Below are 19,008 nucleotides of genomic sequence, written 5' to 3' on the forward strand. Positions count from 1 at the left end.
CTGGCCCTGACTGTAATAAGATTACTGCAATGCGCTGTATGTGGGGATGCCCTTAAGACTGTTCCAGAAGCTAGAGCTAGTGCAGAATGAAGCAGCTCAGCCGTTATCAGGAATTCAGCATGCAACTCCTTTGCTGAGGGGACTGCACTAGCTGCCCATTTGTTACCGGGCCAGGTTTGACATTTTGATACTAGTGTAGAAAGCCCTAAACAACTTGGGACCCGGATACCTGGGAGAATGCCTTCTCCCTTACCAGCCTGCCCGGTCACTGAGGTCATCAGAGGGCATGCTCCTGGTGGTTCCACATGAACCTATAGCCCGACTGGAGTCCACCAGGAGAAGAGCCTTCAGTGTGGTGGCTCTCTTTCTTTAGAACTCCCTGTCCCTGGAGGTCAGGCAGGCACCAATACTGTGTTGCTTCCAGCACCTCCTGAAAACAGTTCTGTTCCAGGAAGCATTCCATAAATGACCAGCCATGGTTTTTATTGGCATTCTGTTTTTAAATTTTTAATATGGTGTGTTAATCTTTTATCTTTTTTACTATTGTATTTCTTGTGTTCACCACTCTGTAATCTCTTTTGGATGCGGTATACAAATGTTGTGAATGAATGAATGAATGAATGGTGTATGATAACGAAGGTGGAAAGTTATGCTTGAGATTTTATACATGTCACCATTACTGGAAGTCACATATCGAATCACTGCATACTTTTGTGACAAAAATCAATGACGTAATTAATATTACGTGTATGTTCAGTTATTTAGATTACTTATAAAAATACTTGGTATACTGTAAAAAGAGAAACTGTGGTAGTTGTTATAATCTAGTGAAATTACAAAATGCCTACGCTTAAAAAAAAAAGAATCATGTTCCATATCATAGAAATCTTAATCATACCACAAAAGGAAAACATAAGATATGTTCCACTCATTATTGTGTTCTTTCCTTCTTGACATCATTTGTTTAACCCTGTCCCAGAATTACCCACTTTACTGTGTGAGTAGCTGTTGCTCCTGAAGGATTCCAACACGCAAGCTATGCAATGGAAAACGCATTGAATATTACTGTTTCTATTGTAAAAAAAACCCAACAAACCTGTTTAATACAGGGCTGTGCATGTTATCAGAGATATGGGACTGGATGTTGCTGTTAGATAATGTGTCCAACTGACACTGCTTCTCTTCTGCCATAAAAATTACCCAACAGAAAAAAAAACCCTGCATGTAGCCTGACACTGCAGTATCATGGCGATCATTGCCATCTAGTCCCTTGGGCTCCCATTGGGAAGTATCTGCAGGCACTCTCCCAGTAATTTGCTGGAGGAAACCATGTACTTGTCAGCCAGTTCTTTTTCTCTCATATGAGTTGCAAATAAAATTATTCTAAACCATTTTTAACGGGAAACACTTTATCTGTAGCTCCATTGAACAAACCACAGATTCCTGAATATTCATCCTGATATGCAAGAAATGCAAATATTCAAATTTTTATTAGTGTCAATATATATCATTTTTGCACTTGTAAATACAAACATCCTGTTGAATTTATAAGGATAATTATGCACATTTAATTTTTTCCCTGTTGCGTCAGTGTCATAATTGTTCAGGGCCCACTCACATAGGAATGTGTATGCTTGTGCTAGCTATAAAAAGCAGCTACCTTCTGTGAATACATTATTTCATGGCTTGTCTTCTTACATATTATTAGAAAAATATTCACCCTCTTGATACTTGTGCTTATTAATCTGCATACAGCACAATCCTATACATGTCTACTCAGTAGTTCAATGGAGCTTACTCCCAGGCAAGTGTGTATAGCACTGCAATCTAAATACTATTTCAAAAGCACTTTATCATGTGGCTAAACAAACGTGTATTCTGCTAAGAAAAATTTACTGTGAAAAATACAAGGACAATTTTTAGTTATGAACTTCACAGATGTGGGTGTGGATGGGCTATTTTTTCTATGGAACAATAGTGTTTATCTTAGCATTGTAGAGCAGTAGATTAATATTTGCTTTTTCTCTTGTCCTTTTATGTCACATTTGGAAGGAACTGTTCAGAGAGACATTTTGACTGATGTAGCTGTTACAATGAGTTTGTCAACATGTTTCCATGCTGCAAAGAAAATGTTGTTAACATGTTGAAGTTCTTACGGTTAGATTGTGAGACTTCACTGATCTACTTTTTTCATATGCTAATAACCTTTTAATATTAAATGGAAGAAAAGTGAGAAGTAAAGAGAATGTAAAATTAATGAACATAAAGGTGAAACATAGTATTGTAGGCCAGTTGGAGGCATAGGTAAATAGGAATAGGATTTCTCTGACCCTAGCTGAGTTCTGAACTTGTTTAGGTAAGGAGGCAGACATGTCAGTCTATCTTACCAACTGATACACACAACCCGCCTCAATGTTAGATTGTGGTGACAATCAATGCCTTATTTTCACATGGTCTTTTCACTTCTATGAATTTCTCCTTAAGGTTTGTAAAACATGTTATGGGTCCATATTAGGCTGATCCTCCTTCAGCGCCGCCACCGCCTCCTCCTCCACCACCTTTTGTTCTGCTTACCTTTAGGCAAGGGACAAGAACTCATTTTTTGGATAGCTATACTTTGGGAAACTAAGCTTTTTTTTTATTCTTAATACAGCTAAATATACCATGAGTGTCTGCATTTCTGTAGGTGAGAACATAGGCATTCACGCTCTGATTAAAGAAAGATGCCATTAAGGATGTGGTTATAAAGAAACTTGAGAGCTAAGACTAGAATAGGGATGTCCCTTAGATAATGTAGAGAAAAAGAGATGAGAGATAACTGCTTTCTATATACAGAGTATATTAGAATGAATTGCAGCTCTGAAAGGTGAACTATGTTATTTTCTGTGCAAATGTGTATAACAGAGCCCTATTACTACTACTACTACTTTTTTTAATTATATAGCAGCCTTGGGAGTCTGCAATTTTGAGGAGGCGAGCAGTGGTGCTTAACCATCAATCATTCTCTCAAAGTTACTTCACCCAGCTGTTTTGGAATCATACCAGTGGGAAAGCAGCGGGTGTCAAACTTCTGAGTGGAAAGGCAGCTGGTAGGCAAAGGATTAAGCACCACTCTTCTCTTCCCCCTCCCGCTCCTCTGCCCAAACCCACAGCTTCCTGAGGTGTCTTGTCATTTTTAGAAAATGCCACATTCATTTGTGTGTAACATATAGTAGTCCCTTGGTTATTCTTAGATGGCAAAACTTGATAATATTGCATGGCTTTGTTATATCGTTGGATATGGGTGTGATTTGCCAAAACCATATGTAGGACAGTGGCCAGGATGCAGCAGTCTTCCAGTTTAGGAATTTTGTCAGACCAGATTTTCTCATAATTAGACAGCTTTTACTCTGTTTTATTCCTTCACTCATTTTTAAATACCTTTCTTGCCATGTTTTCCTGTTATCATGAAGTACATTTAGAAGGCATGCAATGCAGTAGCCAATAATTTCTGATTATTGGTAGTATAAGCAATATTTGCAAATATATTAGTTGCTCTTTTCCTTTATCCAGGTCTCAGAGTGATATTGGTCTAGTATGTTGGAGCCATATTTATTGTGGCAGGTAGCTAGAAACTTATTCTGTAGAAAGAAAAAACGTCATGGTTTTGTGACTTCTTCAGCATCCAATTTCTTATACTTTCCATGTGTGTTTTTTAATTAACTTGTAATTTTTTAAAGAAGCACTCAGTGCTACCAAACTTATGACACACTTTGTATTGGTGTTTTTAAATTACTTTAATATATACATTCCTGTTAAAATCAATTGCTTTGCTTGACTCTTTCAGTGTGCTGGGTGCTGAGGTTTTGTGTTTTTTCTTTTGCTTTGGTTACTGTAAAGAGAAATCTGTAGTGAGTTGTTTCCCTTTGTCTCTGTAGTTATCAGAGACTGTTACAGACGATTGCGGTACTCGAGGCTCAGCGTACTCAAGCAGTTCAAGATCTTGAGAGTTTAGGCAGACACCAGAGAGAAGCGCTGAAAGATCCCATTGGATTTGTGGAAAGTCTCCAAAAGAAGGTATTGCAGTGGGAATTCTTAAGCACTCCTGAGAGATGTTTGATAACTAATAATTCATCTCCTACAGAAAAGTGAGTGTAGATGGTAGAATTAGGGGAGAAGGTGGTCTCTGTGTAGGACCCAGGCCACTAGAGCTTCTTGTCTGCTCATCTTGTCTTCCTGTTTTTCAAATACACCATTTGTTCAAAGCCGTGTTTGCAAAGATTATGTAATAGGGCTTTGTTAGCGAAGGGCCTGTCAAATCTAATGGGAAATGGTAGGTATGAAAAGCTCCAGTTCTTTTCTCTCCTTCCCCCAAACTCCCCACTTGGGGGCTGGTTCTCTTGACATGACCTAGGTCCTGCTGTGCTCTCATGTAACGAAGTTACATTGTTACAGTTATATTGTTAGTGGGAACTCATGCTGGCTATGGAACTCCCTACTGCATGACTGAGGGACAAAGCAGGCCATTTCTCCAGAATGTGTATCACTCCTCCTTCATTCAACACTGGCACCATCCAGTGGTCACTAGACTCCATAACATAGGCAGCCAATACTTTTGCTTTTTTAAAAAAATAAAAAATCAGAGTCATTGAACACCCTAGTTCCCTTCATACATTCAGTCAAGGGTGACCCTGAAACAGCATCATAGAAGATTAATGTGAGTGCATACCCTCTCATCCATGTGTCTCCCACACCAACATTCTCCTGAAAATTGCTTTCAGCGTGAACTGGGTCCTTTGCATGAACATGTGTAGACTCAGTTTGCACAATCCCTGGGGAGAAAAGGTGCAACTTGAATCTCCACATAATCAGATGCTCAGGCAAAGGGCCAGATTCACACTGAAAGCTATCTGCAGGTAGAGGAAGGGTCAAATACTTATGCTCATGTTCCACCCAGTTGTTTCACCTTGGCTGAATGTATATACTGGGGCTCTGTAACTCATATTACATGTAATTGAGGATTAAGTTACTTGTGCATTTTGCAGAGAGAAGTTGGATGTTGCAGCACTGAGCAGTAGCAACTCAGTCATGGGAAAGCAGCACTGCCAGTTTCTGCCCAGTCATTATGTTGTTTCCAGAACATATATTATTAAGGGACAACCATAAAGTGTGTGAGTTAGAGGGGAAATAACCCCACTTATTCTGACCATTTCTTTAGCTGAAGAAGTTTTTGCTCAGCTATGGTATGTTCTGTAATTTCTATTTCCTGGTCTCCTCCTGGTCTCTATTATTACGATATATTTGCTCACAAACGTACGTTTGAGCGAAAAACATACTTCTTAAATAGTTGGCAAAAGGCAGCTAGAGGAGATGAAATTGTGAAAATCTGGCTGTAACTGTTTTAAAGTGACATCCAGTAAGCCATCACTGTGTGTTCCCCTACATATTTTATATGCTCTGCTGTGTATTACTCTTGGATGCATTCCTTAAACATTTGGTGGCAGTACAGTAAGACCTGGTATTGCCTTAGAACAATCCCAAGATGCTTCTTTGTGTTAATTTTTCTTCTTAATTTTAATTCTTCCAGGTTGATGTAGGGCTTCCATATCCACAGAGAGTTGTCCAGCTGCCAGAAATATCCTGGGACCAATATACTACAAGCCTTGGGAATTTTGAAAGAGAATTCAGAAACAGAAAGCGTAATAGTAGACGAGCCAAACTTATTTTTGATAAAGGTGAGCAAATAAATAAATTGATTATGTGGGAAACTAGCCAGATGCATTGTAATAATTATTTTTATATTACTTTTAGTAGGCTTGCCTACAAGACCAAAAAGCCCTTTGGATCCCAGAAAGGATGGAGAGGCTACTTCGTACTCTGTATTGCCTTTTAGTGACTGTCCAGAAGCTTCAGGAAACAACCGTCCACAGGTAAGTGTTATATAAAAAAGCACACCAGAAACCATGAGTAGGCCTTTATAAAACAGCACTTTGGATATATGAAATTATTTATTTAGAATATTTATATCCCAACTTTTGATTGAAGGAGCCCCAAGGTGGCTTACAACAGATGGTAATACACATTCATGCGCACACGCGCGCACACATATATATAAATCCTGAAGACATACAACCCAGCAGTCCTTCAGCCCTTGGCCCTCTAGCCAATGGATAGAGCCAGAATGTGCCTTCAGCTCTGCAGTTCCAAGGCAACTCTAAGTTAGAGCTGATTGCTCTTTCTGGCAGGGAGGTGAGGAGAAACTCCAGGCAGATGTTCCTTCTTTGCCTGATGGATGGGGTCAGGCTGGTCTCCCCTTCTTCCTGGGAGGCATGGGGTGTAATTTCCCAGTGACTCTTTGTCCCCCGGCCAATATCAGCTCTGGAGTCCTAGGATGACTTGAACACTTCAGTTTTTAAATACCTGTCCATCAGCATTCTCAGTATTAGGATATTTTAATATGATAAGATATTAGGTGATTTGCCTTGTCCTATGTTGGTAGAAAAAATTATAAAGCATCTTAATTAGTCTTAGCTGTTATTGGAATGACATCCGGATATATCTACTTATTTAAACTCTTCTCTCACGTATACTATATTTAAGCAGATGATAAGAGGGCGACTTTGTGATGAGACCAAACCTGAAACTTTTAACCAGCTGTGGACTGTAGAAGAACAGGTAATGGGAAAACTAGACTAGCAAATTAGTTTATGTATATATATATTTTGATATAATCCTATAATGTCTATGTGGTTTTTATCTGTCCCCCCCCCCCTGCAATTAATGACTAACTGGAGATCTCTTCTATTAAAGATGAATTTGTATTGATTACTTTATTTTTGATTGGTTTAGAAAAAACTTGAACAATTACTCTTGAAATATCCACCAGAGGAAATAGAATCTCGGCGGTGGCAGAAGATTGCTGATGAACTGGGAAACAGAACTGCAAAGCAGGTATGGGAGCTATGTTCTGTTAGGGTCCTTGTACAGACCAAGAGATGGGTTCTGGACCTAGGTAGTACCAGTCTTGGAACATTCTAGTTAGAGAACTGGTGGTCATTATCCCATCCAAACTGCTCATGCCGCAAAGGGAGTAGTGAGCACCTTCCTTCTCCTTTCTTTTCTGATTATCACAAAAGTATATCAGTTGTTCCTTTTGAAAAGAGATTGGTATAGTAGTGGGTTATATAAATTTTTCAGGAGTGGAATTCCTTTGAGGCTCATGATGTCTACTTTTTAATTTTAAACCAACAAGAAAGGTATAGTATCTGGACAACTTCGATTCCATGGCATGTAACAATAAATTATAACAAAATTTTATGATGATGGGGAAAAAATCAAAATAATTTTGTGTGCTTTCCCCCACAAAAGTTTATGAATATGGTGGTAGTCAGGAAATAAATTGTACAGCTTGCTGGATGAATCTCAAGTTTACTTCTATTTTTTTTTTTAAGCACAGCGATATTTGCCTGGTATTGCAGAACGCAAAAGTGACATTGTCTCTATACAAATTACAAACAAAATAAGTGGGATTGGGGAAGAGTAGTATCAAGGACTGATAAGTGAGCATATATATACAGCTCAGAAAAGGCTTTTATTACAAAGTTGGTCTTGATGACCAGATCAGATTTTCTTCCTTTTTTTGTATATAGTCATCAGACTGTCTTGATGAGGGATTTGAGGAGGAGAGTGAAGTATTCTTATGAATAAAGAACAGTTTCCAGAATAGAAAGCATCCACTAAATCTCTATTAAAAGTTTAGTGTAACATTGGCAAATATTATCACATGTCACCCTTCTCTCATATTTATACCTTTTTAATGCTAATCGTAGCTTACAAATCAGTATTTTAGTGTTTAGAAATTATACCCATACATGTTTGACTTTTTTCTTATCCACCCAGGTTGCCAGCAGAGTACAAAAGTATTTCATAAAACTGACTAAAGCTGGTATTCCAGTTCCAGGCAGAACTCCAAACTTGTATTTGTACTCCAAAAAGGTAAACTGTAAGGAGACTTCACATTTAATTGTGGCATTTACATTCAGATTCATTTGTGATAGAACACGATGTTCATTTTCTGTTTGCTTCATCTAATAGTCTGTATGGGTTCTGTATAGTTGTATAATTAAATGAGAACTTCTATGTAAGTTTTCATTTTACCAAAAAAAATTAATCAAATAACTTTGGATATTATTATTATTATTATTATCATCATCATCATCATCATTTCTATACTACCCCATAGCTGAAGCTCTTTGGGCGGTTTACAGAAATTAAAACATTAAATACAATATATAAAGTTTAAAAGCCATTTACATAAAACACACAGACAATATACACAAAGGCAACATAAAACTAAAAACAACTTTGAACAGTCAGTCATAACCAAAGACAGGTCCAGGACCGATTAAAAACTCATAATGTGCTGCCAAATGCCTGAGAGAAGAGGAAGGTCTTAACCTGGTGCCGAAAAGTCAACATTGTTGGTGCCAAGCAGGCCTCATCAGTGAGATCGTTCCACAGGTGGGGGGCCACCACTGAGAAGGCCTGCTCCCACATTGCCTCCCTCTGAGCTTCCCTCAGAGGAGGCACCCAGAGGAGGACCTTAGATGTTGAATGTAGAGTCAATAGATTCTACATTAGATTCATTTTGGGAGAGGCGCTCTATCAGGTATTGCGGTCCCAAGCCATGTAAGGCTTTATAAGTTAAAACCAGCACCTTGAATCGAGTTCGGAAGCATATAGGCAGCCAGTGCAAGCGGGCCAGAGTTGGTCTTATATGTGTGGACCTTCTAGTCCCAGTTATTAATCTGGCCACTGCATTTTGCACAAGCTGCAGCTTCTGAACTGTCTTCAAAGGCAGCCCCATGTAGAGCGCATTGCAATAATCTAACTTGGAGGTTACCAGAGCATAGACAACTGAAGCCAGGCTATCCTTGTCCAGATAGGCCACCTGGGCCACCAGCTGAAGTTGGTAGAAGGCTCTCCGTGCCATTGAGGCCACCTGAGCCTCAAGTGACAAAGATGGTGCCAGGAGGACCCCCAAGCCACAAACCTGCTCCTTCGGGGGGGGGGGTGTGTGTGCAACCCCATACACAATATGTAAATACTGTACAAAAATGAATACCCCTTCTTGAATACCCTTTGTGAATCTAAGTTGAAGGAATAGTATATAAGAAAAGCCTCCTAATCTTGAGACTTGATTTCTCTCAGGTTGTGTTTGACTGTGTATGTTTACACACACACACACACACACTGTTTTACACAGACACATAGGTGCATATAAGCACTGCCATATACGTTCCCCTTTCATATTTCAATAAATTGTGTTATTCTATCAAGATAAAACTGGAGAGTGGCAAAGCTCATTTTGGCCCCTAATCAGCTTTGCACTTTCTGTGACTTTGGTGAAAATGAGCAGAACCCCCCCCCCCCCCAAGCCTTGAATTGTTTTTCATTCATCATAACTTCCTAATCCCTGTATCTATCCCTCTGAATTTTTTCGGGGAACTTACCTAGGGGCAATTCTGCAGCATTTGTCACATTCATTGAAATTTTCCACAAAACCACAGAGAAGTTTGGGGCATTCCTACCCCCCCCCCCCCCGCCGCCCAGTGGTCTGAAATTCAGCAGGCCTCGTTCATCCCTCTCGGAACTAGTCAACAGAATTTCATCTGGTTCTGACAAAACATAAAGTTATATCCACTTGTTGATTTCCCCATTATGGTCGATGGAGAGACATCCAAAGCTTCAGAAAATGAACCAAAGCAAGGCCCTGCTTCAGATCAAACCACAGCTTGACTGCCTATCTAAGGCTTCGGACCAAAGTGGCCCCTATCCAAAGCAGGTTCCACACCAGTTCTTCTCCCTAGAATGCACACTTTTGTTCTGTTGGAAGACTATAGAAACAAGCAGTAGGTGTGCCAATTCCCATGGCTTTAGTTGGTGTTCTGTTAAGTCAAAAGACTGGTGAACAGTCTCACAGCAGGAGGAAAGAAAATGTACCTTCATTTGGAAGCAAGATTTGGTGAATTTGATGTGAATTCCAGACTGACTATAGCTATTAAAATTTATTACTTATATAATAAATATTTAGTGTGATAATAGTTTTCTTGTACGAAGGGCCTTTCCAGCCTTCTTGTAAAACATACCTAAATCCCTATTTAGGGGTAGTTGTGCGTGTACCTTATCTGTAATTGATAGTCTATTGCATACCTGACTTATCAAGCCCATTTCATGGGCTCTCTAACATTGTCCTATCTATCATTTAGATTGTATGCCTCTCTAGACAAGGGCCATACAGTTTTCTCATTCAGTTATTAGTATGCTACTGCTGTTCAATTTCTAAACAAATATAATTACATTCAGGTTTTGAGAGTTTTTGGAGGTTCAAAGCATTGAAATATTAGTGTTATAATGAAGTATTATAGCAATAGTGCAGTAGTGCCAGGTTACTTGAAGCAGGTGTTTTTTCTTCCTTGTGTACATGACTGAAATTAATTCCATGTTGTTTTTCCTTTTAAATTTTTAAACTACAAAATGTTTCTGTAAACTTGACATGTAATTTAATGTGTCAAAATGCCAGTCTGAAAAGTTGCCCAGTAGAAATACTGAGCCAATTACAAACTAGAAACAACTGATGTTAAAAACTATATTCTGGAAGACTGACTAATTGAACAAAATATATCTTGGTGAATGGCTAAGAATATAAAGGCTGTAAGCATTTAACAGATACTCAGAAATTCTCTATAAGCCCTTTTCCTAAGGCACACGCGGGATTTACATTCAGGATGGGTTAAACATTTTTTAAATAACCTGAAATATTTCAGTTTAGTACAAACCAATGTGTTAAAGTCTACATGCATGGGCTGTGCTCAGATGATCAGATCTTGGCTTTATAAGCCAATATATGAACAAGTTCCTGCAACCTGCTGCTTCATTCCTCCCTTCAGGTGAGGAGGAAAACAAGCTGGGAAACTGCAGTTAACTTTGTTTTCCCTTTATGACTACACCAGGAAACTATGGTTAATGACTTACAAACAAGTCAGAATATGAAGCTATGGTTTAAAACTTCATTAGGGGTTAGTTTTCAGTTTGTACAAACTGAGGATATGGACAGGATGCTTGGAACAGTGGGATTGTCCACGTGCGCACTTGACAGTTGCCCATCTTGGCTTCTAAAAGCAGCCAACAGCTGTTTGGTGAAAACTGTCAATTCTTTATGCGAGGATTGTATTCCATCCTCCCTAAAAATGGCAGTAGTTTGTCATCTGTCACAGAAATACTTGGATCCTACTGTTTTAAATAACTATTGGCCAATCCCAAACATTCAGTTTTGGGGTAATGTACCTGAATGTACACTGGTGACCCAACTCTTAAGAATTCCTGGATGAAATTGTTGATGTGGTTACATTTCGTTCTGGCTTTGGACATTGTTTTGGGATGGAAATGGCCTTGGTCCTCCTCGTAGATGATCTTTACCAAGAGCTAGATGGGAAGTGTATCCCTGTTGGTTCTGCTAGACCTCCCAGCAGCTTTCGATGCCATTGAACAAAACATGGATGGGAATATGGAGACAGACCGTTTTGCAGTGGCTCCAGTTCTTCCTTGCATGTAGATTTCAGAAAGTGGTGCTGGGGACTCTTGTGCAACACTTTGGCCCGTGACAGGAGTGGCCAGGCCACTTCTGGCTGCCCACCAGACACCTGTACATCTGCTGAAAAAATCACAGTGGCACTGCCTGGGGTTTCCCTTGCTAACACTAGCAAGGGAATCCATTCCCTTATCTCTGCTGAGAGATCAGAGATAAGGGAAGAGGTTTTCTTGTTGTGCTAGCAAGGGAATCCCTTCCCTTATCTCTAAGCTCTACTGAGAAATCCAAGATAAAGGAATGGGTTTCTTTACTAATGGTAATAAGGGAATCCCTTGCCTTATCTCCAGTCTCTACTGAGAGATCAGAGATAAGGAAGGCATTTCCTTGCTAGTGCTAGCAAGAGAAATCGGTGTGTGGGTGTGCACGCGCACGTGCGCTCTTGTGCATATGTGTACGTTTGGTATGTATGCACACTGATGCAGCTTTTAGGGCCAAAAAGCTTGTGCACCCCCAGTCTATGTGGTCAATTTTGTCAGCTGTGCTTGTCAATATCAACATGAAACTGCTGGGAGAGATCATTCAGGGATGGCGGGTCTTTGCTCAATATGCTGACAATACTCAGCTGTATATCCTTCTTATTGTATTCATGAAGGCCGTGAAATTTAGAAAGTACTGGTCCAGGGATAGTTCTCGATGAGGTTGCACTCCCCTTAAAAGATCAGGTTCATATTTATTTATTTTATTTATTGCATTTATATCCCACTTTTTTTCCTCTTGCAAGGAACCCAAGGCAGCATACACAATCCTCCTCCTCTCCATTTTATCCTCACAACAACAACCCTGTGAGGTAGGTTGGGCTGAGAGTGTGTAACTGGCCCAAAGTCACCCAGTGAGCTTCCATGGCCGAGTGGGGACTAGAACCCGAATCTCCCAGCTCCCAATCTAGCACTCTTGCCACTACACCGCACTGGCTCTCAGTAGCTTGGGAGGCCTTAGCCTGAGCCTGTTATTACATGCTGCAGCTTTATCTGTGGCCAGGAATGCTTGTGCGCCACATTGCCGGTTTCTTTTTTGGTCAGACCTGGCTGTGGCCCTTCATGCATAAACTACATTTCAGTTGGACTACTGTGATGTGCTCTGTGTGGTGCTCCCCTAAAAACAACTCAGAAACTTCAACTCACACAGAATACTGCTGCTAGAATTTTGACTGGGGCAAGCTACTTGACCTATGTGACCCCTTTATTGTATCAGCTGTACTAGCTTCCAGTTCATGTTCAAGTGCAATTCACAGTGTTGGTTACTATCTTGGAGCCCCAAAAGGCTTGAGACCTGGCTAATTGAAGGACCATCTCCTCCCAGGTGAACCTGCCCATCTTTTTAAGATAGCTGTTGCACCCCTCTTGCATGTGTCGTTGCCTTCAGAGGTACTGTTGGTCACAACATGCATGAGGGCTTTCTCAGTGGTGGTGCCCCATATGTGAAACTCCCTGCCCAAAGCGATTAGGTTGTCTTGCTCTTTATTTGTGTTCCACCAGCAATTGAAGACATTTCTCTTTAAAGAAGCATTTGATGCTGTTATTTAGTGTTATTGACTGCTAGTTTTTGTCTTTGTTGTTTTTAGCTTGTTGCAGAGTAATGTCTTAATGATTTGTGATTGTTTGTATGCTTTTTATATATTGTAAGCTGTTCTGAGTGACTCCTCCTTTGGAGTGGAAAAAGCAGGGTATAAATTCCTGAAATAAATAAATATTCTGGCTTAGTTGGAAGCCATTAACTATGGTTCTGATATAATGGGAACCTATGGTTAATTATGCCTTCCTAGCTTGTTTTCCCCACTCCTGTGAAGGGAGTAGCAAAGAGGTTGCATGCAGGTGCTTGAAATTTTTTCATACCTTGGCTTATTAAGCTGAGATTTAATCATATGAATGTAGCCAGTATCTCTTAAAACTAACCCCTGTTTTCTCTTTGTGAAAGAATGTGACCTTTGTGGTCAGACATTCGTTCTGGGCACTTACACTACAATCCTGTCCATGTCTACTCAGAAGTAAGTTTCATTGAGTTCTATGGGACTTACTCCTAGGTTTACCTTAGTCCTTAAGTAAGGGATATTCTTCATGTCCTTACATGTGTATATGGAAAGCTGAACAGGAATCCTTAATTTCACAATTAGTCCTGTAAGGAGAGATAAATGTGGGCTGCATAACCAGTGGTACTGTAGTCCTGGTTCTATAAAGGCTCTATTTACTGTAGGCAGGTATGTTTTACTTTTTAAAGTGCAACCAGTTAGTCTGCATGTTTGTTTCAGAATTATATGAATTAGAAGGTTTGAAACATTTCAAAAAATGGTCCTTTTTCTTGGTTACTTAAGTCATGTTTTAAAACAGTTATTTAGGGCACAATCCTATGCACATTTAGACAAAAAAAGTCCTACAATTCCCAGCATTCCCCCATCAGCATGGCTGGTGGGGAATGCTGAGAGTTGTAGGATGTACTTCTATCTAAATGTGCATGAGCTTGCACCCTTAAAGGATTTGGTTTAAATCGCTCTATCCTGTTTGCATTGGTTCTGAAGAGCTTCAGTTATATGCCAGTAGTTTTACTTGTGGGTTTATGCAACCAGGGGAAGTCTTCTTTCTCCATTTGGTTGAAGGAGGCATCTTGTAGTGTATTATCTTCTCTTACCGCCCAGGAAACTTAAGGAACATCTATATTTTGAGCACTATGTTTAGTACTGCTAGACTCCTCCCCTGTTCTTTACCTGCCGTCTCCCAGGACAGAGCGTGTTATTTCAGCTCCTCTCTCATTGCGTTCTGGTTCTGACATAACAAAGAGTCTTCTGACACCTTTCTGCCTTGCTCTGCAAATGGTTCCAGTGGAGAAATGTGTCTCCAAGCTTGCAAATAAAAAATGAACTCGGCACATTCGTGTTGTGAGAGACAAAATACCAAATCACTTCAGGCCCCATAGGGACTCCAGCTGTGAGTGTCCACAGTGCGTAGATTCATGTCTCTGAAGATCAGGCAGAGTCTTCTGCCCAAAGCCTGAGCATACTGGCCACTGCCACCATCAAGCCAGTCCAGTAGCAGAACACGACCATTGGTCACATAAGGAGTCCAAACCATCCAATTTAGGTGAAACAGAGCAGAAGCACTGCGGGGGGTGGGGAGGACTAGTTCTAGTCTGATGCCCCTACTTTTGTGCCAGAATGAGGTGCCATCTTGGGATGATGATATTCAATGCATTACTAACTTTGGCCACCAGATGGCAGCATAAACCAGAGCGCAGTTCTAGCCTTCTCCAAACTGCTCCAAGGGGCGGAGAAATCAGAGATATTCTTAATTGCTCTGCTAAACTCCCCCAATCCTCGGGTAATCAAGTTTTTGCTACTTCTGGGCTAATATCCTCTCATGAGGCTGGCACCTTGGGTATCCCCTGAATTATTTTGGAGGGCCAACTTCCAGGAGAAAATCAAAGAAGCTGTAATCTGCAATCTCACTGATAAGTTTTACAAGATAAGGGTAGACATCATAAACAGAGCAAGCAAGAAGATTCTTCTGATTCTTCATCTTCTTCCTCACCCCCATCCTCTCAGTGAAAAGGAGTAAAATCCAAGGCTCCAGCTAAGCAGGCCAAAGTAGCTCCTCTCAACTCCTCAGATGAGTCGGCTGCTGATTCCTCTGACCCTTCTGTGATCAGGCAAGCTGCCATGTAGAGCCTTGCCATGTAGGCAGCAAGAGGAGGATAATGCATCCATCAGATCCCACACAGGCTCTCAGGCTCTTCTTAAGGATTATCAGTCCTTAATCCTTCAGAAAAGACAAAGGAGAGTAGTCAGTTCATAGCCTGTTAGATGAACCATAAAATTCCAGATGTCATCTGTGTATTTCCCCAACCAAAAGTATTTGTCAAAGACGTACCATTCCCATTGTACTTTGAGGTAGTAAAATCAGAATGGGTTGTACCTCTCCAGAGCAAGAGAGACATCAGTATTGCACAGAGGTTCTAGGCTCTCCCCTCTAGGCAAGCAATGGCCATTGAGGGGAGTGTCTACAAATATCTCTTGTAGATACTCCTGTAGCATCTTTCGTATCAGGAGCCCTTGTGCCTAAAGATGGCAACACCCCACCCAAAGATTTTGGAGAAGGATGCTCAGTTTTAGCCCATACGGCAGCAGCCTTAGCCCTGACAGCTTTTCTCTACCTCATCTATCTTTGCCAGAGCATTTCTCCTGTGGTTAGAAGATCTCATCGAGGACAAAAACTTGTATCTGGCCCTTCTGCACAGGGCTTTTCTACAATTGGCAAAGGCATCAGCTTTTGTAACAAACTCCACCCTTGATTCAATCCAGTTGTCAGCGAGAGCAATAGTCGCCACAACTATAGCCAGATAATCCAGTTGGATAAGGCACTGAAATGTGGACACAACCTCTCGTGCTAATTTAGCCTTGGTCCCCTTTAATGGCTCCTGTTTTGGGATAGGAGGCACTCAAAAATGACCTAGTAGGAACTAGGGACAAACGTACAACCATATCCTACCCAAAAAGAGAGGATCTGAGACAGCCCAGATGAAGCTATCTTTCCTTTCATGTCAACAGAACTTCCTTTCATTTCAGAGAGTTCAGGAGTGGCAAGCTAGGTCATGAATGAAACAGATAATCAAAGAACAGGCCATCAGTTACCATAGAACCAGGCATAGGCAACCCAGTACCATCCAGATGTTTTGGTCTAGAACCCAGCATGGCCATAGTCAGGGATTGTGGGATAGGGTAATAGTTTAGTATTATAGAGGCATCCAACTCCCACCTTAATTAGCCAAGCAGATGATGAACATGTGGTCCAGTCTGAGGGTGTAGCCAATGCTGATGTTTCATCTGTCATGTTCCAGCTTGTGCTAGGCCGAGTCAAGGGGAGGAGGGCCTTCCCCTCTTTGTTTTTATTCTACTAGGCTCCTCTGGTTATACTCTGTCTCCCACATGGCCATAGGGCAGGACTGAAGAGGAATCTTAACAATACCAGACCTAGCGCTGAAAATCCAGGTCACATGATCCCTGCCTTACCTGGGTGATAGGAAGAGAAACCCCATATTGAATACCTCTGTCACACAAAACCAGAAGGAAACTTCATGGAAAGTGTCCAATGTTCTGATTTCTATAAACTAATAAGTCTTCCTAATTGAATAGGAAAAGACATGGTCTTGGACTAAATAACTAAAATATCTTGTTTCAGAATACTTGGTCACTTAGACTATATAGAATGAGAATATCTTTAAGCTGAAAATTATAAATAGTTTTCCTTTATATATAAAAAGAAGTAAAGCCATTCAAATATATAACTTTGTCTCCGAAGTGGTGTTATAAACATGTTATGATGCTGACTATTTTTATAATTTCACAAATAGATTTGTTTTGTTGCAGTCCTCCAGTAGACGGCAACATCCTCTAAATAAACATCTCTTCAAGCCCTCAACTTTTATGACATCCCATGAACCTCCTGTGTATATGGATGAAGATGATGACAGATCCAGTTTTCACAGTCACATGGCCAATGCAGCAGAGGAGGAACCATCGGTATGTTCTGCATTCCAACTAGATCGTTCAAAATAAGTTGTGTTTGAAGGTGCTGAAAATTCATGAAAAGGACAGGAATGCCACTGTAGGATAAAGAAAAAAAACGCCTTCAGTATAATAGGAACAGATTTTGCATGCTACAGGTTTGGGGGAAGGGTATTTTGTTCCTGGCATTTGTTGAAATTGGGTGTAATCCAAACCTTCTGTGTGTGAGCAAAAACTGCTTCTTGTTCAAAGGGCAATCATTCCTTTGGATAGGCACTTATGGGGTGCTTTTCCAAAGGACCTCCTGACTTAGAGTGGAGTGTTTAAAGGTTTATAGGGGAATTCTGTCTGAAGTGGAGGGGGCATAGCTCTGTGGTAGAGTGCATGTTTTTCAGATAGAAGGTTGCTGGTTCAGGTCCTTGCCATCTCCAGTTAAAAGGATCAGGTACCAGGTGATGAGACAGACCTGAGGCCCTGCTGGTCAAATACTCAGTTAGATGGACCAATGATCTATATAAGGCAATTTCATGCAGCAGAACTTAAAAGCTCCTGTGCATTAGCAGCAACAGCCAGGTTGGATCCCTGTCATTATTTTTAGCAGGGTTGAAGCAACAATTGTCTTTTCTGGCACGATTCAAAACCAGACCAGAGCAGGATTTCTTGCAGGGCTGCTAATAGAGCAGCAGTATTTATTTGTTCTACTTGAAAAGCTCAAGCCAAACTGGGGTGGGGGGTGGGGGAATCAACATCTGTAACAGTACCACCTTAGCTGAAAACTTGAAACAGTTTTCCTTTCTGAAATCTGCATGTGTGCACACAACATGACAAATAATCCTTGTAGTCTGCTTCTGGCTATTCCCTGCGGTATGATGATTACTGTGTGGATTGCATGCAGTGATGCTGTGGCAAGCAAGCGGGCCAGTTCACACTCCATGATAAGCCACCCTGAAAATAAGCTATGGTGTGTTGGTTGTTTGCTTGTTCACCACGTTACTCCCAATAGACAATCAGGTGCTCTGCAGCTTTCCATGGCTTGTTTCTCTTTAGTCTTCCCACCAGCTCCCAGCACATATCCCATGGGACTTTGTGGCACAACCTCAGCAGCCTACTGAGGTTAATGAGCACAAATGCATTCATTAGCAGAATAGAAGTTTTGGGTAGAATTTTTTTCCACCTTCTTTGGGGAGATTTGTGCAAATTTAACTATAAAAAACACTTTTGCATAAGCATTTGCTTATGTGCAGTAGTTGCAAATTTGCACAAATCACCCCAAAAGTGGTGGTGGGGAAATTGAGGTAAAATATGTGTAAATCTTGCAAACGTGAAAAACAAAATAACGTTAAATTTGTGCAAATCTCCCCAAAGGTGGTGGTGGGGAGGTGTCGCTGTCTAGGGAGACGATGAAGTGAAGGGGTAAATTGACTAGTGTCATTTGAAGATGTAATAGAGAGAGGATAGCAAGATCGCAAGGAACAACAAGGTTTTCCCTGCTCTTGCCAGGCAGCTCTGTAGCTCTTTCTGACACCCCATGCATAAGCCATCATGCCGGGTTTGCATGTCAGTACTCTGAAAACAAGCTGCCCTGAACAATCCAACAAGCCATGGGTTCTTAGGGTGGCTTGTGCGTGGTTAACAAACCATGCTGAAGAAACAGCGCCGGGTTCAGATTTCACAACGAGCCACCTTGAAACAAACAAGGGTGACAACCCACCATGGGTTGTCATGTCGTGTGAACCAGGTCAGTGTGAGCTGTAGCCATATAAAGAAATTTCAGTCTGCTAGAAGTTCTCATCTTGGAAATGACTGTCTTTCCAGCTTGATCAGGCATACTCTTTTCATACAGTCATGGTGCTTGTTAATCTCCTGTTTGGATGTTCTGGTTTGTAAA

At 40.9% G+C, this 19,008-nt stretch overlaps 1 protein-coding gene across 8 annotated transcripts in view; it reads left to right on the forward strand.

Annotated features, from left to right (window-relative positions):
- ZZZ3 (zinc finger ZZ-type containing 3) overlaps nucleotides 1-19,008 on the forward strand; it is an 83,960-nt gene that overhangs the window by 52,057 nt on the left and 12,895 nt on the right. For 2 of the 8 annotated variants that reach the window (XM_084852150.1, XM_084852151.1), the window contains exons 3-9: nucleotides 3,918-4,056; nucleotides 5,567-5,714; nucleotides 5,791-5,909; nucleotides 6,580-6,654; nucleotides 6,829-6,930; nucleotides 7,879-7,974; nucleotides 16,983-17,135. In XM_084852150.1, the coding sequence (XP_084708276.1) occupies nucleotides 3,918-4,056; nucleotides 5,567-5,714; nucleotides 5,791-5,909; nucleotides 6,580-6,654; nucleotides 6,829-6,930; nucleotides 7,879-7,974; nucleotides 16,983-17,135 (832 nt within the window). The remainder of the gene's footprint in view (nucleotides 1-3,917; nucleotides 4,057-5,566; nucleotides 5,715-5,790; nucleotides 5,910-6,579; nucleotides 6,655-6,828; nucleotides 6,931-7,878; nucleotides 7,975-16,982; nucleotides 17,136-19,008) is intronic. The other 6 variants (XM_084852152.1, XM_084852153.1, XM_084852154.1 and 3 more) reach the window with 3 other exon arrangements.

Source organism: Heloderma suspectum, chromosome 4 (genome assembly GCF_057233095.1).
Source record: "Heloderma suspectum isolate Gila_16-S chromosome 4, 16-S_ref, whole genome shotgun sequence".
Classification (NCBI taxonomy): Eukaryota; Metazoa; Chordata; class Lepidosauria; order Squamata; family Helodermatidae; genus Heloderma; species Heloderma suspectum.